The sequence below is a fragment of the Stigmatopora nigra genome, chromosome 15 (genome assembly GCF_051989575.1).
Source record: "Stigmatopora nigra isolate UIUO_SnigA chromosome 15, RoL_Snig_1.1, whole genome shotgun sequence".
In the NCBI taxonomy this organism is placed as follows: Eukaryota; Metazoa; Chordata; class Actinopteri; order Syngnathiformes; family Syngnathidae; genus Stigmatopora; species Stigmatopora nigra.
The window spans coordinates 5,373,002-5,398,606 of NC_135522.1; the positions used below are offsets into that span (position 1 = coordinate 5,373,002).

At 41.0% G+C, this 25,605-nt stretch overlaps 3 protein-coding genes across 5 annotated transcripts in view; 1 reads left to right on the top strand and 2 right to left on the bottom strand.

Moving 5' to 3' along the window:
- Positions 1-29: 29 nt before the first annotated feature.
- Positions 30-2,288, bottom strand: gosr2 (golgi SNAP receptor complex member 2). Its single transcript, XM_077734547.1, has 6 exons — positions 2,061-2,288; positions 1,852-1,916; positions 1,236-1,344; positions 1,039-1,171; positions 840-980; positions 30-645 (listed from the first exon to the last, which is right to left on the bottom strand). Exons 1-6 carry the CDS (start codon positions 2,087-2,089, stop codon positions 484-486), a joined length of 639 nt encoding a protein of 212 aa, XP_077590673.1. The 5' UTR covers positions 2,090-2,288; the 3' UTR covers positions 30-483.
- Positions 2,289-3,525: 1,237 nt separating this feature from the next.
- The window catches only part of srcin1a (SRC kinase signaling inhibitor 1a), a 78,339-nt gene continuing 56,259 nt past the window's right edge, over positions 3,526-25,605 (top strand). For 2 of the 3 annotated variants that reach the window (XM_077734056.1, XM_077734058.1), the window contains exon 1: positions 22,893-23,353. In XM_077734056.1, coding sequence (XP_077590182.1) covers positions 23,332-23,353 — 22 coding nt within the window. In that variant the 5' untranslated portion in view covers positions 22,893-23,331. Of the gene's footprint in view, positions 3,562-15,320; positions 15,569-17,018; positions 17,144-18,693; positions 18,799-22,892; positions 23,354-25,605 lie in introns of those variants that run through there. The other variant, XM_077734057.1, reaches the window with a different exon arrangement.
- wnt9b (wingless-type MMTV integration site family, member 9B) lies at positions 8,768-16,493 on the bottom strand. Its single transcript, XM_077734062.1, has 4 exons — positions 16,351-16,493; positions 15,388-15,641; positions 13,036-13,301; positions 8,768-11,529 (listed from the first exon to the last, which is right to left on the bottom strand). Exons 1-4 carry the CDS (start codon positions 16,434-16,436, stop codon positions 11,068-11,070), a joined length of 1,068 nt encoding a protein of 355 aa, XP_077590188.1. The 5' UTR covers positions 16,437-16,493; the 3' UTR covers positions 8,768-11,067.

Consider the following 25,605-nt stretch of genomic DNA (forward strand, 5'->3'; position numbering starts at 1 on the left):
TATAAAAACAAAAGAATTGAGGAATACTCTGAATTCTGAAATGAATTTATTGCAGAGATACAAAGAATAAAAATTCAGCTGGGTCCACTTTTGACCCATGTTGTGCATCAAAGGGTTAAATCACTCACACAGTGAGACTTGAGTCAACTGTCAATCATCACAATATGTTGTACAATTACAATTTTTACCTCTGGCCATTGCGGGCGATAGCTTCTCCGATATGCAATAGATACATTTTAATTCACAGTAAAGGAGTAGTTTATCACAAGTGGACATCTTTTGCTGTCAATGGTAGCCAATGAGTTCATCGCATATCGCAATTGTGAAGCTTGTTATAGATATTAAATGTAGTTTAGTTCAAAGTAATGGGTATACAATACTGTTTTGTAGGACAACTGGTAACTGCCATGGAACAAGTACAAAAGAAGAAACAATAATAGAACAAAATCCAATTCCTCAAAGTGTCCCTGAGTCCATCTGGGTTCAGCTCAGGTACCGTATTACCAGAAACATGAAGACGCACGTGAGGATCATCCCTCCGATCATGATCAACTTGTCCTGGGTGGCCCGGCTCTCGATGAGTCGCATTACTGTGTTGGACAGGCCCAGCATGTTGGCCACATCCAGCATCTTTTTATGGGTCCCCTAGCAAAAATACACCAAGAAATAAATACAAACTATGGGCTATAAATAGCAATTTTTCATACATAGGCTAAGCAGTGACTTATACATGGCCACTAGAGGGCGCTCTTGGCTGGTGATGAGTTTAAGGCTCTTAGAATATGAAAATTCTTGTTTCCTGCCTGCCTGCAATAGTGACGATGAGTATTTAGTCTTACCTTGAGAGATGACCTTTGATCTCTGAGGCTATTGAGGATGCTGCCACCGCTGCCCAGAAGGTCGTCCATGCCTCGGTGCGTGTTGTGCAGGTTGGAATTGAGCTGCAGCGTCTCGTCGATGGGGATGGACGTATCGGCGTCCTGCAGAAATCAAATTTGAAAACAACGGCTGGCAATGTAAGAGTTGTATAGGACTGACATTGGTGGTGAAGGTCCGGCTCATGAGCTCTTCACGTTCTCGTTCCTGGGCCTCTTGATTGTAACGTCGGTGCTGGAAGTTCTGCAGGGCGGTGCGCAGGTGCTGGACATCGTACTTGAGCTGGTCCACGCGACTTTTGAAGGAGGAAGGAAGTTCTTACATGTTTCACGGCAAACTTGGCGACTTGTCCCACTCACAGTTTGGCATTCTGCCGACGGTTGGGCGGCTCCTTTCCGGCCAGGATCTCCAGTCGCTCCAATTGGTTGAAGATCTGCTCAATTCGAGCTTGGAGTTCATTCTCTAATACTGAGATGGGCAGAAGAGCGGCCAATGGCAGCCAAGGAGTTAAAAAACATAGATTCTTCCTCTGGCCAGGATGGACCCCCTCACCAAAGCTAATGTAAGTTAACGTACTTGAAATGTACATTTGAAAATGTTTCATTGTGACCTCAGAATCGATCCAAAAAATACCCATGACTGTTTTTTTCTAAGTAAGAATTGCAAAGTTCCCAGAATTCTGTTGAAAAGAACACACCCACCATCTCTTCCTGTTCTAAACTATTCACCAAGCATCCAAAACAATCAAGCACGGGCAGCCATAACAAGAAGTGCATGCAAAAAAATGGACTTCATTAACTTTCAAAAGTAATACAGGAAGCAATACACATGTTATTGTCACTTACTTAGCAGTCAATTATATTATAATTATAAAACCTACAAATAAAGATAAATTAGACACTAGATCAAAAATTGTCAACCTAAAAGTTGTATATTAAACCTACATTGCATTCTCCTGTCTTTGTTTATACTCACAGTGAACTGACTGGCGATCTGTTCTCTCCAGGTTCCCCATAAGCGACTGCACCTCCTGGATTTGCCTAGGTGAGAAAAATACAAAATGTTTATTAGTATAATAATCAGAATAATAGTCAACATGGTTTTAGAATGCACCACTGTAGCCCTTACACGGTGGCAAGTGGCTAGCTCTTTGGCTCAATGGACGACTCAATGGAATGACTTACTTATTCGTCTGGTGGTAGAGCGTCTCCATATTCGCGATGAAATATCCGCTATTGTTGTGTGTAAATCTTTTTTTATTATTGGTATTTACTGCCTGTCGCGCCCCCCTACATGAAAGAAAGTTAGCTAGCTGTAGGTGATGGAAGCTGGCTGAAAGCACACGTCATCGTGTTTGTGTACGGAAGTAGGGAAACGGAAATTCGGGAACGTCACGTGCATAGTGGTCGCCATATTGAAAGGGGCACATTGCACGCTCGAAGCGTTTGTGAAGCGCTTTTTTGGGTGTTTCATCTAATTCTTATTCGTGACAGAAGACGATGTTAATGGTAGGTTGAGTTATTTACTCAATTATATTTGCAAGTTTAAAGATGCTATGATTTGCGTGACTTTGAAATGATTAGCAGACCGTTTTTCTTGCACCATCATAAAAGTGAAAGATATGGCTTATTGCAGAAAATAGATCATAATTAGTCTTCCTTTCTCATCTTGACTGCAAGGTGCAATAATAATAATAATAATAATAAGGATGCAATCCAAAGACATTCTGACCTTTCTGTCAATGTTTGCACGCTTTAGCAAGCAAACAGTGGAAAGCTGTGCATGATCAGCAATTATGGAACATGTGACGTCACACCCAGATTTAATGAAAAAGGTAAGATGTTCTCTGGTGCGTTGCTATGGAAGCAATAAATATAAAAAATTTAACGACTGTAGTACAGGTTAGGGGTTACAGCAATAGACGACCTTTGACTTCAACTATACCTTAAATGATTATAAGTGATATACTATATAATAAGTAGATTGGATGTCTACTAGAGACACGTTCATGAATTTTCACAGGTTACGTGTAGAGATATATGATTGCAAAAGTTGAGATAAAATTACAGCCAGGTCTGTCACAGATCGTTTTGTGATGGGATTTCCCGGACAATGTTTCCCAACATTTCCTCAGGGGGGAAAACTGATTCCCGTGCCAAAATTACACTTCAATCACCTCCGTCCTCAATCATTCTGTTGACTAATTTCAAGGCAAAAGGGGTTAATTAGCCCAGTGAAATCTACCAACGAGCCGTTACAAGCTCTTCCTTTCCCCCTGTAATATTTGTTTACCTCATCGGGCGCAGCCATCAACAAGTGGAGCCAGACAGATGGTGCTCCACTTGACGGCTGCGCGTATCTCCGGGCTACGAAAACGTCAAAAAATCTGGGAACGCGTTCATGCCACTTCTTGCTCGCACCACTTTTTTTTCTGGTTTGTCATAACACGTTCCCCCGCGGCGTCGGGAAGCGCCAAATGAAGGCCCTGTCAAGTCGTAGAGGTCCACGAGGGAGCGTTTTACCACCCCCCTGTCTCAAGGTCGCGGGGTTCTTTCTTTCTTTCTTTCATTGGTTCTGTCTTTCTCTTTCAGGCCCCGAGGAAAGGATGAGGTGAGCTTAGCGCTGTGCCTCCGCACCTGAGCACCACGGGCGCAAGTCCAGGTCCAGACTACGGCTTTCGTCAAGGTATCTCATTGCACTGCTCTCCCGCCCTTACGTCCACCTAAAAAAAAGCACATCATTCAAGTTAACCTTAGATTAGTTTCTATTGTTAATAGTCTGTCAATGAGACCATTCTTAGGTTACCCATACTGACGGTGTGGTTTCGGCAGAGGTCAATACTATAGTGGGAGTACCTTTTTTTAAACTAAAAAAAAATCTTTTTGAGGTTGAGCATAATTGAAAGTAACTGCATGTATTAAATTCTATGCATTAACATTATTTAAATTAAAAAATATATAGTTTGACCATAATGGAAAGTCGCTTCACATATTAAATTCAGTGCATTGACATTATTTAGATTAAAAATAATGGAAAGTAACTGCTTGTATTAAATTCAATGCATAGGCATTAAAATGAAGTCACAACTATCTGGTTTTGAATGGAAAGCATTGCTATTTACTCCAAGTCTGTCATTGACAACACTAGATGTCCAATCCATTTGAAGTGGAAGGCTCGGCAGCAAAGTTGAGCATGAGGGGCAATATTGAATAATGATGGCAGCATTTTTAGAATAAGTGCAAATCCTTATAATATTTAAATCATGTTGTGAAGCATTTTGGAAAAGAAGATCCCCAGTTATGGATAGATCCCAGACAGACAGACAGATAGATGGATCATAACTCAACAATTACTGGTCAGAGAGACTGACTGAAGTAAAAGAGACAATTATGAGAAGAGGAGGAGGAAGAGGAGGAGGAGAAAGGAAAAAAAGGCCTTCGGCTCCGCAATTTTTTGGATACCACTCATTTTTTTCAAGGCATACTGATGATCTTCTCATTTCCCCCCCGAGGGAGACCATTTTCTACACTTTGAAGCCGGCGTGACGAGACGCCGAGCCACAGCAAAAAAAACGGGGCCCGTCCAAACCGGCTCGGCTCAGTTCGAGCCGTCCCGAGTTCCGCTGGGGAAAAAAACAAAAACGTGCCTTCTTGCCAACCAGTCTCGTTGTGATTGAGCCGATCGGCTTTCCCCCTTCCGAGCGAGTCTGAGACCACCGCATTGAGCTGTCAGTCACAAGCCCGTAGCCCTGTGGCTACAGCACCTGTGACACTTGACAGATGCTTGCTTGACGGCTGCTCTCAAATCAGGGCTTTTCCTACCAGTACTTGTGCTCCCAGCATATTAGTTAACATCTAGTATGGCCTACAAGATGGGATGTTTTTTATGTATTTGTTTTTTTAAGGGCAGTAAATAGCTATTCAAAAGTTGTCACTTAAGACCTTCCCCTGCCATGCAATAATAATTTTTTAAATGTTTATTTTTATTTTTAATACAAGGCAATCATTGGCTGCAATTGCTAATGTGCGAGATTTTAGCTTTTTGTTGTTTAATTGATGTTTTTTTGCAACCCAATCTATCTCCAAGTATAAATAATCTTATATTATAACTAACTGAGCAAGACATCCTTATCATTTGCTGCAATTAACGACACTACACGTCCAACCCATTTGTACACTGATGGGCAAATTAATTCTCTATAAATGAGACTTTTCTGCTCCTCCATCGATCGAGCAATAGTACCTTGGCGAACGACTTAATGAGCACCTCTAGTCGGTTAAATAGATTGGACTTTTATTGTGTAAAAATGTGCGTCGTTAAGAGACAATGTGAGTCATTCTCCGACATTCCAAATACAAGGTCTTCCGTTTCTTTTTATCTGGATGTTTTTCCCCTTCTTGGACATTGTTGATGCCGGCGTGCATGGGTATTGGTTGTAATGGAGGTGTGTGCGAATGTGTCCGTGTGGAGCCCAGAGGAGTAGCGTAGCGCAGGGAGGGAGTTGTGGAAGCGTACCCAGGCGTTATCGTGGACGTCTTGTTGTTGCTGCTGCAGGTGCGCCGGTGCTGCATGGGAACGCCGTCTCCCTGGAGTTCCCTGCTGTGTGTGTGTGTGTGTGGATTCATGGGATGCGTACAACTTGGAGAAAAGTCTGTGTGTGTTGTAGTGACTTGATAAACTCTGCTCTGGGAAAATCAGGATGAATAGAACATTCCTATTGATTGTTGCTAACAAGAATGGGGAGCCATTTCAGGCTTTGTTTTCTTCCCCCAACAAATAATATTCAATATATTCATCTCGTAGCATCTGTGCAATGGAGAATTTGGGCCAAACAAAGTAAATTTAGAGAAAGAGACTATGAGATTCTAGATTTCAAGAGTAAAGTCATGCAATGTGATTAATGTTGTGATAAAAAAACACGTAGTGAAATGACTTTAACTCGTAATGTTATGAGATTTAATATTGGAATATTAAGTCAGAATATTATCTCATTTAATTTTCAATGATGTGGCCATGCTAGAAGAGATTAGAAATGTAACATTATGAAAAAAATCATAATGTCATGTCATTTTTAGTTCAATTATGAGAATAGGTGTCTATGCCATGCTAGATTAAAGTCATTTTGTTACGTTATTGTACCAAATGTTTTATATACTACAAAAAAGTAACGCTATGTCATATTAAAAGAAGAAAAACAATGATGTTTTGTTAACATTTTTAATATTACAATGAAAAATCCATAATACCATAATCCATCCCTAATATTAATGCAGTGCGGCTTTGATTTTCACTTTTTCTCCGATTCTTGGAAAGTGTGTGTTTTTTAACCCCGCGAACGAACTTGTCAGCCACCGTCCATAGCCGAGGCCGGTCCCCCCTAAATCACTGCCGCCCCTCTGTCAACCAATCCGATAGAGGTATGCACTCAACCTTGTCATGGCCCGAGGCGGCGCATGTTCTTGTTGTGGGTTGAGCAATGGCATTACTCATTCCCAAATTCCTGCCCAGTGTTGTATTCTCTGTCTACTGTATCTATCATTTTCTCCTCATTTATTTTTTTGGGTGGTGTATTTTTAACCTTAGCACCATTTTGATTCCCAATTCCAACAACATTGCGATTTTCCTGGAAGGAGAGCAAACCTGGCTCGGGTTTTAGCCACTTTTTAAAAAGAGAAATGTCTTCCACCCGAGGCTTGGAGGTTCCGATTACAGATGAGGAACCAACGCCTGGTGTCCTTGAGCCAAAGTGTCGAAGAAACCTTCGCATGGCTCGCTGAGTCGCTCAAAACTGAATAAGTCACGCATCAACGTCTGTGCAATGCTAGCTAGAGATATAACTATAGATATTGTTGACTGCAGTACAAAAAAAAATACATAATATGTTAGGGCTGATCAATATGGCCCAAAACTACAAAAAAAAAAATCAGCAAAAGTTGAGTTACATTTTTTTTTCTCTTCCTGCCATTTTGCAAGAATAAAAAGCAGAAAGCTAAAAATTGGAGAAAAAAACAACTACAGCAACTTTAGAGTGCCGGTGTGGGCCTTAACCAGAGTACTATAATTCTATAATAATACTATATACTAATATAGTAATATTGTACTACTATAATAATACTATATACTACTATAGTAATATTATACTACTACAATAATACTATATACTACATAATAATACTATATGCTACTATAGTAATATTATACTACTACAATAATACTATATACTACTATAATAATACTATACTACTATAATATTTTACATAATGTTATTTTATTCATAAAATATATATTTGAAAAAAAGATTTATTGTAATGATAATTTTAAATATAAACACTAATAATTGAGACCTTACATGCAACTGTACAATCATAAATGTTAATTCTGTGCTTTACATAATCCAAAATGTGATGTCCACAAATGTTGATGTTTAGTCTTTAAGATACTTTTTGATTTTTTAGAAATCACCATAAATATTCCTTCAAAAATGTTGAATGTTGCAAAAAAGTAAATCGCTTTCCCCCTATTTGTGCTGTCAGCCCCCAAATACAAAATAATACCCAAACCTGGCTGCTGGATAAATATACCTTAAGTCTGATGCTAGTTTACAATTAGGTCAGCCCAAAGCAAGTTGAATTCCCGCTGGGTCGAACCCAAATACAAACACGCCCTTCCACTGAAGTGAGCACAGGTGTGCGGACACCACCAGTATGCAAAAAGTCCAACTCCACCCGCGTGATGTCAGGTACGCCGTGACAAAGAAACGCACAATGATATTGCACGGCCGTGGCCAGGCCGGCCGGGGGCATGTGCGTGCGAATCCGCCGCTCCACTCCGAAGCCCCCTCGGCTGGGCTCTCCCCGCTCGGCCTCGGCAAGGGAAATGAAAGCTTTAGAAGTTCATTATAAAACAACAACAACAGGCAGCATGAGGCAAGAGGGGAGGGAGGGCGCTTTGCCTCGCGGGGGTCTCGTCCTCATTTTTCTTCGACATTTTTTTGACCAAAGACATTGCGTAAAAAACTGTTGTACTTTGTGTTAAAACCAGGAATATGGAGGGAAAAATTGTCAATCAGGGTGAGGCTTATACGCGAGAAATTGTAAAATTCTATGTATTTTAAGGCAATTTTAAGGCTGCGTCTTATATGTTAGAAAATAGGGTGGTACCTCCAAATGGACGGGTTTTCTGGTGAAGAAGAGGAGGCGTCCCCTCGCCATTTTTCCTGAAATTGCATTTTTGAGTGATTGGTCCGGTTGTCTCGCGGACAAGTCTGTGAACTTGGTTAACCTCCGGCACCTGAGAGAAAAATGAGGCGTTCAGGCGCTCTTTGACTTTTCAACTTTGATGGAAGAGGAAATGGACTTTGTTGCAAATAGCTTTGAAGTTAAATTGTTGGAATCATTATTCGATATTTACAAGAAATCTTATTTGGTAACCAATAAACTGCCTGGGTACCTTTACTTAAGTACAACCCATAAAAAAGCATATATTTGTTTTCGCAGTATTATTCTTTTTAACCTCACATTTAAGAAATATACGTCGAAAGGAATGGGGAATAAACTAATGAACATGAAAAATAATAGGAATAATACTAAATTTGAGAAATTACGATGAATAATACAATAAGTAATTGATAAATGCTACATTTAAAAAAAAGGTTAAAAAAGCAAATGGAAAACATTTTAAAGAAGAAAAATTGATGAACCAACGCAAGAATTTAATAGTAAATTTGTCCTTTCTTTTTACTCATGAAATGTGTTTTTATTTTGAAATACTATATATGACCATACTATATAATAATGCTTATTCATCTTGCGTATTGTGTGTGTGTGTGTGTGTGTGTGTGGCACTCATTGACATCACTGACTCTTACAAACCATTTATTGAGTTGCTTTAAATAAGAAAGTAAAGATATATAAACAATACTTTTGACATGTGGAGAGATATTAGCAAGTACAGAAGAAACTTTACAAACATTTCAAAAGGCCAAGTTTCTCCAAAAGAGTATAACACCACTCATCTACGGGCTTAAGTTTTTTTAGTGGCAAAAATAGGAGAAGAGATGATGAGGTAGAAAATGCAAATACCAGCCCTGATGTCAATTCATTTCAGATGATTTCAATTGTACTTGAATGTCATAAAATTTCAATGTTTTCTCATAATATTGTGACCTTAATCTGGCAATATCACAACTTTCATTTTTTTTTTAGCTGCATAGTATTGCGACATCTGACTTGATTCTTGTAATAGTTTGACGTTAATCCCATTTTATTGTGACGTTATTCTCATTCTATTTTGGTTCCGTCTTTAGCCTTAATACTTCCACGTACTTTTGACCTGCGTACATGAATACTTTGCTTTTCGGGGGGTACGAGGGGGGACGCCGCACGGCCATTTTCTTTGATTCACGACCTGGGAGGGAAAATACGGAGGCCAATTACGGAGCCACTTTGAAAGCATTTTTGCTAAATTTGCGCTGAAATTACACTTTAAGCAATAACAAGTGATTCTCCAGGGCCATTTTAAACTTTAAAGACTTGTTGTTTGGAATTCTCATGTTGTTAACCTCCAACGCACTTTCATTGCATGTGGAGATTTTCATAAATATTTCCATAAGAGCAACTGAAAAGCCAGAGTGGTTTTGTGGCCGGAGTTTGGGGGAGGTCGCGGGGGGTCATCTGTACATGCATGCAGCAACAATGTCCTCCAGTGATTTATTTTTTTTAACTTTGTCGCTTTTCCAATTGGATTAATGGTGATAGATGGCCAATCATGGCTTTTAAAAATTGGAAAAATTGAGTTTATCGTTAGTAGACGTCCAAATCCGTTTCAATTGGAAGGCTGGCAGCGATTAGACGTCTACCATCATCAATAGCGAGCAGACACTTTGATATTGATAATCATCTTTTGAAATTCAGTTGAGAAATAAGCTATTTATGACTTCATTTTAACGTCAATGCATTGACTTTGATGGGCGGCCATGTTGGTAGGGGCAATGAAAGGTCTTTTTATGTCTACTTTAAATCTAAATGAGTTTATCGAAATTTGTTAATAATCCAAATAGAGTTTGCTTGACTTTTCTTTATGAAACTCCATTTTTTTGGTTTTGTCCCAATGGATAGCGTCGTAAACAGCAGTTGTTTCTCTGTCCGAGAGATGCAAAACGGACTGGCCGTTTAGCATGGTCAATAGCAATCAATCTTTTTTTTTTAATACAGCAGATGAGAAAGACAGGCATCATAAAAGACAAAAAGTGAAACAGGTGTGTCTGTGGCTTGCAAAATGGGAATGCGTCACTAGGAAGGCACCTGGTCCATGGCTCACCCCATTTGTAACCCGAAGCCCTTCAACACTATTTAGCGGATGCAAGCGCTCGTTGGCTAATTATATTTTGAAGCACAACTTAGCTGAAATTGGGAGATGATTAGGAATACATTTAGCCTACTGTTATTGTTGGCACTTGCATGTGACCTATGACCTTGCAAGCCACGCCCCCCTCTTGCAAGCCACGGACAGATGCAATTGCAAACAGACACGCTTAATAATGTTCAGTACCTGTTTGAAATGTTCTTTGGTATTTTTTTGTGCATCACAAAAGAAAAGGATGAAATAACTTGACCAAATATTATTTGATATAAAAATGTACTATCATGTGCAATGGAATGTGGGGCAAAAATTGAATGGAAGATTGAACTTTTGTAGTTGTTATTGTGACATTGAGGAATAGATATGACGAATGATGAGACACCAGATCCTATAATGTGAAGTTAGAAAACCATTTGTTGTAAGTCTCAGTGAATGAACTGAGCATTACACTCGCTTGTAAAGTAAAAGTATTTTTCTCCATAATTTACCATTGGGATAAAAAAATAATTGGATGGGAAAACCAAACAAAGTCAAAGAAAAACCTTTACACTGCTCTAATTGTGTTCATTACCCCATAGCAACAGAGAGTGAAAATTGCCCTCAATGAGAAACGTGTGGGAAGTTTTTTTGCTTTTTGGACCAAAATTGCTGCAAAATGTCGCCTTTTCCATTGGCACTTTTTCTCACAAGACCCAAACGATTCAATCCCATCCGTCTTTTCAAAGCGTCCACTTGCCAGAACACCATCCAAAGCGCCCCTCCACGGCATATACATCTTTTGTCCGCCAAAGTTCAGCGCGGCCGCCATCTCTCTTGGTTTCCTCCTCCTGCCTACGTACTCTTGCAGGTATACACCTCCTCCTCTCGGACACACGTCTGGCACTCCACGTGGCAACACCAGCGCACTTGGCAATGGCAGGAAAGACTGGTGAGGCGCACGGCCGTGTTGTAGCCACGGCCACAACACAAGTTCTGGCAACCGGCGTCCTTGGCGCACGAGCGTCCGCCGGTGCCCGCCGAGTAGCGCGAGGCCCGGCAAAAGCTAGGGGACTCCTCCAGGTAGACCAGGTCGCCTCCACGCAGGCTGTGGCCTCTGCCGCGCGACCCCGCCGGCTCGCTCTCGCCGGCCGCCGCGTTGGTGACGCTCAGCGCCCTCGCGGCCGTGTCGTAGCGGTACTTGAGTAGCCGGCCCGTGTCGTGGAACGGAGACAGCTGCTTCCAGCAAGTCCGTACGGCGCAAGAGCCGGAAACCCCGTGACACTTGCAGGTGGTCTTCAGGCCGCTTTTTACCGCCTTGGACGGGCGCCACCAGAAGGAAGGAAAGGGAGGGAGAAAAACAATAACAACAAAAAATCAGTTTTCTGGCTTTGATTCATGACCCGGCCTCTTATTGGGGAGCTCTATCTGCACCAAGGAGGACGCTTTCCCCAAGGCGGTCGGCCGCACCTTTTTTTGAATGTCTCTGCTCGGAAACTGCAATGTGGGAGTGAACCGACTGCGGCTCGCGAGCTGAAAGTGGCTCGGTGCTCGAGTTTTTTTGCACAAAAAGCTTGAGTTCAGGCTACACTCCGATTTTAAGTGATCAAGTTTCCTGTCATTGAGTATGTACTTGAAAATAAATATATTGTGGGCCAAATGAACTGCAGCTTGTTGCCATTATGAAAGATTATTTCATGTGGGCCGGACCATTTTAGATTTTTTTAATTTTTATAAATGAATTAAAAGAACTGGATATTCAGTTTTTTATAGATCTAAAATAATGTGTAATTTCACGTTTAATTTACAAGGGGGAAAATCAGGAAATATAATATACATTCACTCATGTGGATTATAGCCTGCCTATATTCAGCCTGCATTGTACATTGACAATCTTAAAAACCCTTCACAAAGTGCTCAATTTAAGTTAGGACTTTCAATCCAACTTGACTGGCAACAACTGAAAGTGGATGTATTTCTAGTTGAATTTTTCCTCAAAGCTGCCCTCCCTTAAAGAAAAAAAAGTGGACTTTTGTGCTCCAGGATAATGAATGGAGGGCAAGCGCCATATTTCACGGGCTCCCATCTCTCACTCGGACAGCTGGGGCTCTGTCACGACTAGTACCGTCTGCCCCGCGCGTCTCGTTCCTCGAGCCCGAGGCCCGTCGGGGCGGGAGGGACCCGCGGTGCGACCGCCGGAATCTCAGCGCCTCCCTTTCCCGACCTTTCGCCGACCGTTTTCCCAAAAAAAAAAAAACAAAAAAAATGGATTGTAAAGCACACCTCAGATTTTTTTGACCACCTTCTTCCCAAACAATACACATTTTGTCCCGGGTCAGGTTAGTCCTACATGATCTGGAGAGTACTTTGGGGTTGAAAAGTTGTGCTGAGTTTCCTCCCTCGGCAGGTATGAAAGCCTCAGGGCTGCTCAGAGTACTATTACCCAGAGACGAGAGGGTGGCTGGGGGGTGCGTGACAGATAAGATAGCTGCTGTTACTTCTTCCTGTTTAGTTCTGTTTTCTTTTCTAAGGTGAAAAGACCCCAGGGGCTTTCCTGTCTTTTTCAGGGCGCCACGCTAGTGGTTAACTGACACGAGCTGGGACGTATGGCCAATGCGGTGATTTAGTAGGTGGAAAGAAATAATTGCTCCCATCTTTAGAAAAGACGTCATTGCGATAGGAGACTTTTCATTTGGAGTAAGATCCGACCACACAAGTGAGTTGAGAACACCTGGACAGGATTTTGGGGACCGCTGGCTCGGATCCAAGTCCGAGATCCCCCGGTGGCACGGGGTGCAAGAGCGATTTTGCGGGGAGACTCACCCGGATCCCCACGTTGACGTTGTGGGCGTCCACTTGAGCTCTCAGGTCCTTGCTGACTCTTTTCTGGCTAAGGAACCTCTTGAGGAACTTGGTGCTGTACTTGAGGTTGTCGCCGCAGACCCCCCACTGCCACGCCTCCCGGTGCTGAATGCCGGGCGAGTCGTCGCAGGTGCAGCGCTCCATGCGGCCCGAGCTGCAGGCCTTGGCCAGGGCGTGGGTCAGCGCCGCCGATGACACGGCCAGAAGAAAGGCCGTTTCTTTGAAGGCTATAAACACAGATTTTCCGTCATTTTTCTTTTACTCAAATTAGGAAATAGTGTGTTTTTTTTCCCAAATTGAATAAACATTAAAAAAAACATCCATATCAACATACAAATTAAGCAATGATAGCATTTATTTTGGTATGCAGTAATTTACATGTGTCAACCTCAACCAATCGCTACCCTTATAAATGATTGCAATTCCCCTTATTTAGTGATAAAAAAAACATGCAAATATATTTACTCAAATAGGGCACACTTAAAAGTCTAAAGTTTTCTACAAAGTGTACAGGGTTGACCAATCAGTATGCACTATATTCAAGGTCTGTAGATGTTGCTGTATGACGCTGAGAGTCTGAATGTCTAAGTACATTGCTTGCTGACGTGCTATGTTTGTATATTGAAAAGGCGGATAGTTAAAAGAGGAATCTGAGACCATCTGGATTTGAGACAAAATGGGTAAAAGTAGATGGGTTTTACAAAAAAAACCTTAAAAAAAGCCTGTACCAAAGTACACAATTTGAAATGATCAAAAAACGGATCACATTCAGCAAAAACGTATACGTTGACAGGTTTGAATGGAATACTAACTGAAAAAAAGGATATGTTATCAAAAAATGTATGTATGATATCTATGATGTATGATCTCTGTCGTCTTAACGATATCTATGAGCAAAAACAAAAGCCTAGGAATATTTGTAGTATTTTAGTAAAGCGATAAATCAAAGCCACATGTTTTGCTGAGCATGCTAACAAATGCTTGGGGTTCTTCGACATCAACATTTTGAGGGCTCAAAATGCACAAAAACAAACTCTTGCAAAAAAACTAAGCTTGCAAATGTCATCAAGAGAGATACTATGCTCACTCTAGTACGGCAAACTTCTTCCAAACAGTCAATCAAGCCGCCTCCCCAAGCTTTAAATCATTGCAAAACAATACACAAGGAGTCTAAACGGCCTTGAATAATCTCCTCGAGCCAAATGTTTCTAAACGGCGTGTTGTGATGTCACGCCGTCATTCTCCTTTCCGACCCGTTCCGGTGTCACACTCTGTTATTTGCAAACTATCGGACGGCGTCTCTATTTTGATCTAATTAATTATTATTTTGACTAGGACGCAGCCTTTTCCCACATGAAAGCGGGCGACCGCGCCACCCTTTTCCTCTGGGAATTGGGCGAGTTTCCTGGTGGATAAAAATAACCACACGGGGCTTCAGTAGTCATTTGTTGGCATCTTTACTCCCTCATTACTTCCACTCCGATCTGTTCATCTATCCCACATGTTGATATCCATCTGTACTAGTTCGGTTTGATTCAAGATCAACGTGCAGCTGCGAGGAAACTCATCTTTTGGCCTCATAATCATTCATAATGACTTGATTAACCAGAAAAGCCACAGAAAGGTTACTCAGGGCGTAGTTTAATAGTAGTGTTGTAATAAATTTGACTCCTGATTCAGATACCTTGCTTTCTGCTATTGATTGATACTATGATTTTTTTAAATGAATATACTAAACTTGTTTTTGCTTATGTTGAATACTAGATTTCTGCATAATAATACGGTTAGATGTTTAAATTCATTGGTTGCCATTGACTGTATGAGATGTCCAAACCTGTTTATCACTAGTAAGCAACATTTTAAGTTACCGATATTGGTACTGGTGCAACACTAGTCTTCTGTTATTTTGGGAAGAGCAACAACCGTTTTTTTAGGTGCTGTGCATAGGTAGTGGCCTTCTTGGGGCAGTTGGAATTAGTTCTCAAAGACTACATTTTACATTGGACTGCCACATTGTTTTTTAGTACTTCATTTTTGTGACATATTGGGACTACTTATACAGATACTATTGGGATTTTGGCACAACATTATTCATGTCAGAATAAAATGAGAGGAAAGAAAATATTAAAATGAATTTGCTCTCTTAGGAAAAAGTTTGTAAGTACTTTTTTTTGCCAAAAACCAACTGATCCAAACATACCCAACAACTGCTGCACTAATACTTTTGTGTTTCCTGACTTTTTCAGATGTGACTGTCAGTTATAGGAGTTATGAGGAGGAGAGAAAAAAGGAGCCCCAGTGGGGGGGTCCTACCTCTCTTCAGGAGGCTCCCCCGGCCATCGAGGCTGCAGTTCCAGCGCTCGTTGCGAAACTGGTAGCGACACTCCAGCAGGCTGAGGCGCACCGACTCGCGCAGGGTCTCGGCCAGGCCGGGCTCGCGACGGCAAAGCCTCTTCTGCCGCCGGGACAGCGCCATCTGCTCGCACTGCTTCAGGTGAGCCTTGCCCGTGGCCGGTTCGCCGGAAAAGGGGCCCGGCAGGAAGACCAGGGGCTCACGCCCTGTCAGCCTAAATGTGGACCCAACCCAAAAAATCAAAAATTAAAATACAGGCAATGGTTATTTTATTATTATGAAATATCTCCGTTTACGGAATACTGATTTGAAGCCGATACATTTACTGTATAACTTCTATCTATAAAATAAAAGGATAGCAAATAATTAGATTTGGTAAAATTTGGGATGCTTTTAATAAGTAAACAAGCAAGGAGTTTTAAGTACTACCTTAATTAAAAATACAACACAAATTCCCATCCATTCATAATTCAAATAAAGCAAAAATCCCAAAGTATTCCTTGTTATTTAGTCATTTTAAAACATTAACTTTGAAACTATTTTCATGAAATAACATAACTATAAACTATGTATTTATTGTGATGTTTACAACCATCTTAATAAATGTTTACAACCTGTGCCGTATCCATTTTAAATCATCTCGATATCGTAAGATGACTAAAAAGAGGCACAATTCAATAAAGTAATACCTTGACATACGAGTGACCCAACATACAAAACATTTTAAGATACGAAAAAAATCCCAAGTACAAATCATCAAAACTAGCAAATGATGTCGCGCTCTCAATCAAAATATACAGCAAAGTGAATCAAGAGAGAGAAACTCCTAAGCTGCCCTCCACACCAACATCATTGGCACCCAATTGTCACATGCACTAAAAATGAAGAAATATATACATAATAATAATGAAAAGTGGTCTGACCCAAAGTAAGCGGCACTGTGCGACAGGAGGACGCAGAATGCAAGCAGGCGCAATAGGCAGGCGGTCCTTGGGAGGCTGGAGCGCATGCTGCCGGCTCGGTTCTGCTCTTCATCGCGCTGATTCTGCACCAGGAGAAAGTCTCGGTCCGGGTGGACGCCAAGCCCCTTTAATCAAGGGGAGGGATGGAGGGAGGAGGGAGCAGGGTGAGGTCTCTCGAGGTCTCTCTCTCCTTCCCTCTCTCTCTTTCTCTCTCCAGTTTATTAGTGGAGGTGCCTCCCTCCAACAGAGAAACGCCACCCAGGTGGACACAGCTGCAGGGGGAGCTGGTTTACCTGCGCGCCTCCACCGAGGACCACACGTTGTCCATTTTGTTGACAAAATAGCAGGGTGAAAAGTGCAAAAATAACTATGGGATCATTCGTCTTAATGCTAACCTTGCCAGCACAGTTAACTGTAGCCAATGAACTTAATAGGGGGTTTCAAACTCACGGGCCAAGGGCCAAGGTGCGTTGATTACATATTTGGGGGTTCACTTTTTAATGCAGAAAGAGAATTTTGACATTTTTGCCCATTTTTATAGTTTTTTTTCTTGTTTTTTTAAATGAAAGATTTTTAAAGATAATTGTTATTATACTAATTTCTGCTTTTTGATTCATTCATCATGCAAGGTTTGCTGGGGTTGCCGGAGCCTTTCCCAGCTGACTTCAGATGAATGGCAGTTGACCCTAGACTGGTCGCCAGTCACACATAAGGCGCACAGGGAGACATCCATACCTACCCACACCCTAGTCAGGTGAGTGAACCACTACAACACCAGGCAGCTAATTTGTCCTTCACAAAAATGTATATGATAAGAAAGTAATACATTCATGATTCAAGTGAATTTTATATTACGTTAGTCCTAGTGTACTTGACATTAATGGCCCATGGTAGCTATATTGTGAATTTAAATAAGTTTGTCAATCTATTTAAAGTGAATGCCAGAGGTGGTGGTATTTATTGACCTAGTAAACTTGCTCAAATCCCATCCCAAATAAAAAAAGAAAGTGAAATAAATAAAACTTTGACATCACTTTAAAGTATGCTCCTCCATCTAGTGGTGCAAATACATAGTTCACTACCAAATCTCACTTGACAAAAAAAATATTTGCAAAATAAAGCCATCCAATTATTATACGTCTTGTATGTACTTGTAATGGGCTTTTAATGTTTTCACGGGAAAACAAACCATTTAAGAAGCTCTCTATAATCCATTCTCATGCATTTCCACTCCTCTCCACAAGGCGTCCCCAGAATCAAGCTATCCAGCATCTTTCCCCATTGCACTTCCTCCAAAACACCTGCCTGAAATGTTTGCTCATCATTTGACTCCGTTTTGCCAGAGGAGCAATGCAGGAATAAATCGGGACTTATATATCCCTTTTTAAATATGTTATGAGAATATTTTTGATCGATCTCGGGTAAACGGGTCGGACACACAAAAAATAGATAGTCTAGAACAATTTCCATTGAATATGTATGCCTCTAGATGGCATAAAACGCCAATATTTCTCTCCATCTGTAAGTACACGACGATTGTATGCAATCAACTTTCTTATTTTCAACAGAAATGTTATTTAACACTGGGGGTCATGGTCGAGGTCGGGGTGGGATGGTTGGATGGTTAGATGGGGGTCACATATTAATTTTGGGGTCACTCATCCATATGATTCGGAGGGGAGTACTCCCAATCAGTCCTGCTATTTTAAATGAAATGGATGCTGTTTTTTAATCTATGGCAGCCAGTCACTTCAATTTTGGATACTTTCTGTTGATTTTAGGTCACTCAATGTACATTTTTGGACAATTTTCTGTTGATTTTAGGGTATTTTTTTGCGTCACTTTCTGTTGATTTGGGTGCATTTGATGTCACTTGCTGTTGATATCGCGTCATCTGCCATTGGAATAGAAAAAATATTTTTGTCAATAATAATATGGATAATTATTATTATTTCTAAGTGCCTTTCAATAGATCTTGGATCTGCGCATCAGTACAAAATGTGAACAACTTTTGTGCACCTTAATTTCCTGAATGATATAAATAGGATTTTATAACGTGAATGTTTCAATGATTTTTGTCATTTAAAATGAATATGGCTTGTCATGTCAAAAGAATACTTTTGGCCGCAATTGTAAAAATAAAACCATTCGGCTACTACTGTTATTATTATTATTTACATTTGTGTGCTCTGACTCACCATGCCAGTCAGACAAAAGTACATGTACACATTTTGTACTGTACTTGTTTTTTCTCTTTTATTTTGCTCACCACTTACCCTCCTCTCTTCTCTGTCTGCATTTCAGGTGGCCAGTCTTCCAAAGATTTGTTACCTTGGAAACAGCACCTTATGTATTTTTGAAGAGCCACAATGGGAAAGAAGAAGTGCTTGCGAGGGTCCTTTTCCCCAGGTACAGTGGTCAGCCTTCCAATTATGACATTTGACATTTAAAGCGTGCGTCTGTAGTTGACCGGATCAATTTGATCTCAGAATATATAAGATATGCCACGTCACGCCCCACTTCCCTCGCTTGACCTTTTGGGGAGATGTCACAAATATTCGTTTCAAGGCAGATTTAAAATGGTCTTAAAAGTCGACACTAGCCCTTTGAATTAACATTTAAAAAAAATCATATTTTTGACTTATTTGTCACTAAAAATCATCTATTTGGAGACCTTAAAGGATTAACGGCAACAGAAAATGTACGTTTTTTTTTCCACAAAAAAATAGTTTTTTTCCATTTTTTCTTTAAAATAAAACAGAAAAAGAGTATTTTTTTCTGTTAAAAACAGAACGTTTTTCCCCTTTTGCATCCTTAATAATAAATCCACATCCAAATTAGTTTTTTTCCGCTTTCACCCAAAAAAGTGCCCTTTTTTCCTCCCTGAAATGTAAAAAAAAATCAATATTTATTTGTAGTTAACTCATTTAGCATTTTTTTTGTTACTTGATGTCTAATCAGTCAAATTGATATGAGTGAACACTTACTAGTGACCAAGGGCCACTATGTAATACATAAACAACATTTATTTTCCCTCCGGTTAGCTTTTACGATTCTTTCCCCATATGATCCAATTTTAAAATCAATCGCGGAAGTAAATGATTTATGGCGTAGAGTGACCGAGAAAGGCTAAATCAAGACCCGCGCCAGTGAGCTGTTGTCTAACATGCACCGGCCTGGAGTTGCACATTTTTTGGCCGGCTAAAAGCACAGAAGGTGCTCAGCAGCGTGCCTGTCCTGACACCCACGCACGTGCGCGGCTAACAGTGAGTCCACAAGTGGCCATATCGCATTATAAAGGCAAGTCCTCTCCAGCCTCTCGCGTCGCCATGGCAACACAGGCCTTACCAGGTGATTGGCAGCGGACCGAATCCGAGCGCCCTTTGCTTTTGCGACATGGCTGAAATGTTTAATCGTCATTTTCGTTGGCACTGAATGCAAGGTTTGTTTCATCTCAGTTTTTTTTAAATTTATTTATTTATTTTAACTCCTTAGGGAGGTCGACATTGCTTTCAAATACACATAAAATACACACACAGACACACAAAAGAAAAAAAGAGGCATACTAAACCGTCTGCGGAAGCGACATTACAGCATGCAATTTCACGGCAGTTATATTATTTGAAATGCATGCTGGGAAATAAATGGGCCTTTTAATGCTTTTATTGCGTGTACTCTTTAATTTGACGCATTTTACGGATGATAATTCATTCTGGGGCGTCATTCAAACTTGTCAAAAAACGAGAATGAGAAAAAAACTTGCACTTAAACTTTAAGTCAAAGTTTTTTAAGGCGAAATATTGGAGAAAAATGTACTTTTTGGGGGGGGGGGGGGGGGGGGGGCAGTTGTCCCTCCGTGCCCCCTTGGTAGATCCGCCCATGTAAATTAAAGTCCATGAAATAGACCCATAAAAAAGCGCCTCAGCTAAAAATTCAAGAACACGTCGTCCTTGTTAGCTACCTAATTATGAAATGAATCCTGTTTTTATCACAGAGATACGTTCATTGCTTGTACGGCATCGGCTCACGACCCACGGGAATGCTCTCTTAGTTGCGCCCTTAAAGATTATTGCTGCTAATTTATCCTTGATACCTTTCAAATGAAGCATACAGCACATTTAAATAAGAGAAGCATTCTATTAATGCACGGCTGACCAGTGTGGCTTGCCTTTGAGCAGCAGCTGGACCTGATGGGCAAACTGGTATGCGTTGCGTAATTGATGCGCAGCGTGAGCATCCATTATTCATCTCTTCTCGTCATGAATAGGCTCGCATCCGCTTTTATCTTTCCATCTCCTGACATTTTGCTTTCTCCTTTGCTTCGTTCACCGTTTATTACCTTCAATGGTATGCGGGAAAATGGGCAAAAAAAATAGGTGACGCTCATTGACTTTTTATGGGTTTATCTTGTTTGACAATCGTCACACATGGTTTTAAATACATTTTGCCACCTGTAAAAAAAATGGAGGTGGGAAATATAGATGATTAAAAATACATTTTCAGTCCAAAATTGAAAGTTTTATAGGGTTTGCAAGCATAAGATAATTGATACACTTAATATACGCTAAACTAATTTGTGTAGTAGTTCACCCAGTCTCCCTCGCATGGTTTTAGGATGCTGGAGTACCTGGAGAAAACCCACACAGGCACATGGAGAATATGCAAACTCCACACAGGAACATTAAGCTAAACCAAAGATAAATTGGGTGGATATTGACCAATAGCAGGTCATTATGAGCATTATGATTTAGATTTTTAGTCCATTCTAAACATTTAATGGTTTATTTAATGTTGCGCACAGCTAAAATGGCCATGTACCGTATTTTCACAGCTATAAGGCGCACTGCATTATAAGGCGCATTGCATTATAAGGCACACCCTCAATGAATGACATTTTAATGTTTTTCTATATATAAAGCACACTGGATTATAAGGTCTATTTTGGAGAAAATTTAAGGCTTTTAAGTGCGCCTTATAGTTGTGAAAATATGGTACCCTATAATGCTAATATTTTGTAATTCTAAGTAATTTATATATGTTTTGGTTGGGGAACAGTTTGCCTTTTTGACCTCAATTCTTGGCCGCATCTACATGGACTAAGTTCATCATATGTGTCGGACATTTTTGTAATGGTGGGCTATTAGTTCCCAGAAGCATTTAATTGCCTTTGTGTCATTGCCTTCTTTGTTTAAAATGCTGATCCAGCGTTTGCCACGCTGGGATTATATCGTGCAATAATAACCAATTGATTGCTGGCAAGAGCACTCTCGCGCACTGCCACGCGCCCGTTGCCATGCCGATCCTCCTCAGCATCGCCTTCGCTACCCTCCACGTAGGTTCATCATTAGTCGGTGTTGTCACACGGGATATTTCAAGCCTCCCTTCGGCACCCACCTTTTTCTCAACAGCTAGCTCCCGTATTTGTATTTCAAGGCACACATTGATATTTACAGTAGGACTGTTGCCAATATTTTTCATAAAAGAATAATATTCCTCTACCAATCCATGAATTCACAGCATTTTTATTTAAATTTGTTGACATAATTAACCGATTGTTCGATCCTTGTCATATTGAATAGGACGTCTATAGTTGTACTTGGACATTCTCACCTGAAAAATAAAATGTTAAATGGCACTGAATAGGAAGGAAATACAGAATACATTTTTAAATTATGAATACATAGATGTAGGACTCTCCCAAATAACCAATGCCAGTACTACTAGAGTTAACAGTACAAATAATATTGGTCAAAAATGTATATTTTTGGGTTGTTGGCAAAGATACTCCTGTATTTATTAATTTATTTACTTTTTTATAAATGGGCAATGATTTAAAAAAAATGTGTAGCATGTGGCCAGCATAAATAATGCAGTGAGTGAGTCACGAATCTAGCTGACTGGCTAGTTTGCGTGATAGCTAAAACACTGCACAGCAAAAACTTGTTGTTGTTGGACTTGGGAGTGAGTGCTAGGACAGGAAGCCTAAAATTGGATTTTTTTTCCAAGTGAACAATAAAAATATAAAAATAAAAATGTAAATATGAGAATATATAAAACATTAAAATATGAAAAGTAGTAATTTATAAAATTAAAATTTTTAATGGTTTAAAAAAAGATAGCAATTCTTTTGTTCAAGGAAAGACAATCTAATGTTTTTTTCTATTGAAATTTAAGATTTTCACATTTTTACTTGTTTTTTGCTTGAAATTTCCTTTTAATTTTTATTCAATTGTTTTTATGTACTTAGCATTCCCCAAATGATTTTGAACACTATTCATTTTAAACATTTAAATGCAGTCATTTCATGGTTGGACACTGTCATCAAGGATGTGGTAAAATGATTCCAAATCAATGAGTAGATTGCCAACCGATACCTTCCAAAAAGCATCCGCCTTTTTTGTCGTCGCCGCCCAAGCTCGACCACCACCGAATATCGGCAGCCGTTCCAACGAGCGCCTGTGTCTTTAAGAGAGAAAGCACAATGTTTCATGTAGAAGCGGAGGAGAAGCACTGTGCGAATTGATCAACATTTGTGCTTCCTCTCCCAAGCTCCGTTCGGCGTCTCCGTTCACCGGCATGTGCCCTCTCGCAATCTTTCTGAAGAGCAAACCCTCTCTCTCTTTGCCCCCTACAGCCTCCCTTTGCCTCCCTCCCCGCCTCCCGCTTGGGCGCTCCCCGACGCGCACCCTCACAGGCGCACACGCACGAACGCACGCACGCACGTGCCGCTTTACCAGACGCACGCAACGCAAGCGGGGAGCGCCGGATCGCTCCATCTCGCCAAAAAGGAATCGCAAAGGAATCGGACGGAGCGAGGGAGCGGGAGAGGAGCCACTGGAAGCGGCCAAGGAGCGACCTTTACGTGGAGCCACAAAAGAAGGCGGGGACCGGGGAAAGGGGAAACGCCATCCGTGTCACGGCTGCAGCGCTCCTTGACGCAGCATGGGCAATGCACCATCCCAAGGTATGTCAAATTTTCCCCTTTTTTTCTCCTTCTTGTTATTCTTTGTGCGCGGTTTTGTGTCGTCCGACCGCTTTGTTGAGACGGACGGTGGCGTTGGGGCGGGTCGATGAGAGCGATGCCGGATGCGGGGTTAGAGGTGGATGGAAAAGGATGGTGGGCGCCGTCAAATGGCGAGCAGGTGGTGCTAATGTTGGTGTCCGACGACCTCTATTTCGGGGAGATTCCTCGCACTTTGACTGGGACTCGTAATTGGGGTTATTCGCTCGCCCGTGGACGGTGATAGACGTCCGATTCAGGCGAGGTGGGAGGGTTGGTTATTTGCCGCGAGCCCTCCCACTTGGCGTTTAGTGACAAACTCCCGAGATTACGGATAGTTGGCGTTCCCATCGAGGGATAGTGAGGGATGTGCCTGATGGTTTTCACATAATCTGCTTTTTAATGATGTTTTTATTGTAAACTTTTAAGGGTTTAAAAAGAAATTATTTGGAATAAAAGAAGAATATACTCACTCACTTACTACTAATGATAAACTCACTAGTTTATGGCTAGTAAGATGTCCAATCCATTTTAAATGGAGGGTTGACAGTCATTAAATGAATGTCCATGGAGTGCGTTCCATTCAAACAGATTGACTGCTTATGAACTCTTTTTGAGGATTAGACGTCTATGGTCGCCAATGGCGCCTTTGTACCTTTTTTTTTCTCCCCCTCATCGTTTGGCCTGCATTCTTAGCGAGGCTGCAGGTTTTTCAATGACAAAGCTAATGGAAGGTCACGGGGAGCCTTGATGAGGAGACGCTGATAGTCGCAGAGGGTGCAGCCAAAGGAGGAGAAAGAATGCTAGGACTAAACTTTCTTTTAATACCATCATTTTTCAACAGTGTTCGGGTCATCTTTTTGCTGTCATTCATACGACAGGTGGAATTGTGGACTTGTGATTAGCAACATTTGATAGATTTTTGGCTGTGGAATTCATGCAAATGAATGTGCATTCATTGACAGTCGTAAACCTGACTTTCGTCAGTCAATGACCAATCTTTTGCAAGAGGGGAGATTGACAGCGATAGAAGTTGGGTTCATTGAAAGCACCTTAAAACGCCGAGTGAGGCGGAGATGAGGTTATCGTTTAGGAAGCTCGTAACTGCTCAACAGCCCCTAAAATCTTTTATTCCGCCTCAGCTTCGGTCTCATTCAGAAGCTTAGTCGGGTCACAAGCGGGTGACGGCGGACTTGAGTGTATATTTACACCTTTTCAACTCTGTAGTTTATTTGATTTCATGCTTGATGACGCTCAAGAGTTGTCTTCTTTGTCGCTTCTGTACTTTATTTAGGAAGATCAAGATTCGTTCAAAGGACCACATTCTGTCATGTACTATCAGTTTGGTGATATATCGCAATACTTTGGATACTAGTAGCTAATTAATACGTTCTTCTCATCCATCATTAAAAAGATGCTAGTAAAATTCTCTTACTAGATTAGTATGTTGACTCATTGTCTGTCTTTGACGTTGCTAAACGTGGAATTATTAATAAACTATGGCTATAGCTAAGGTTAAAATTATAGTAGCATGCAAGTAGGCTCCAAAAATCGAGAGTTTACAAAGAGTAATCAGGATCTACTTTCTGTCGCTTGAGTGAATTTGTCAGAAATGCGGTCGGTCTACTATCATTTTCAAGTTACTTGCTGTCATCTTTGGTTGCATCTGAAACGTCTTCTTCCACTGGACGGATTTGACCTATTTTTTAGTTTTTTGGGGAGGGCCCAGATCAAATCGTAGCGTAATATAGATCCGAGTAGCATGGCCACCGGTGGCAATTAAGCGCAATTAGTTGAACACGGCTAATCTGCTGCAACGGGCGCAACTTCTCACCACCGGCCAATGCGAGTAAGCCCATTAGACGTCACGCCATTGGGCGGGTTGGTGCGCGTTTCAATAGCTTAAGGCCAGCCAGCGTTAAACTGGCGTGGGCTGGTGTTGGAGCCCATGATGCCATTGTCCACAGATGACTGATCCGACTAACCTTCGTGTTCATCTCCATTTTAAATCTCTTCATCCGAGCTTGTGCTGACACTTTTAGATCAGCGTTAGAAGGGGGCAAAAAGCCAACTGAGAATTTGCAGCAAGAATGGAGCATGGAATGAAAAAAAAAATGGAAGGTTTTGTCATCATTTTGATAACTTGGTCTTTGCCAGCATTTTTAGAGCAGATTTTCTTACATATATTTTTAGAAATGATCTTTTCTAGTACATGA

What these genes read in the sequence shown, in the direction of transcription:
- gosr2 (XM_077734547.1), bottom strand. Translation starts at nt 2,089, where the DNA reads ATGGAGACGCTCTACCACCAGACGAATAA. An exon ending in AGATCGCCAGTCAGTTCACT is followed by an intron (nt 1,345 to 1,851) that starts GTGAGTATAAAC and finishes TGCCCATCTCAG; the next exon opens with TATTAGAGAATGAACTCCAA. An exon ending in CGTCGGCAGAATGCCAAACT is followed by an intron (nt 1,172 to 1,235) that starts GTGAGTGGGACA and finishes CTCCTTCAAAAG; the next exon opens with TCGCGTGGACCAGCTCAAGT.
- wnt9b (XM_077734062.1), bottom strand. Translation starts at nt 16,436, where the DNA reads ATGCGCTCCAGCCTCCCAAGGACCGCCTGCCTATTGCGCCTGCTTGCA. An exon ending in CACAGTGCCGCTTACTTTGG is followed by an intron (nt 15,642 to 16,350) that starts GTCAGACCACTT and finishes GTCCACATTTAG; the next exon opens with GCTGACAGGGCGTGAGCCCC. An exon ending in GGGGAGCCTCCTGAAGAGAG is followed by an intron (nt 13,302 to 15,387) that starts GTAGGACCCCCC and finishes CTGTGTTTATAG; the next exon opens with CCTTCAAAGAAACGGCCTTT.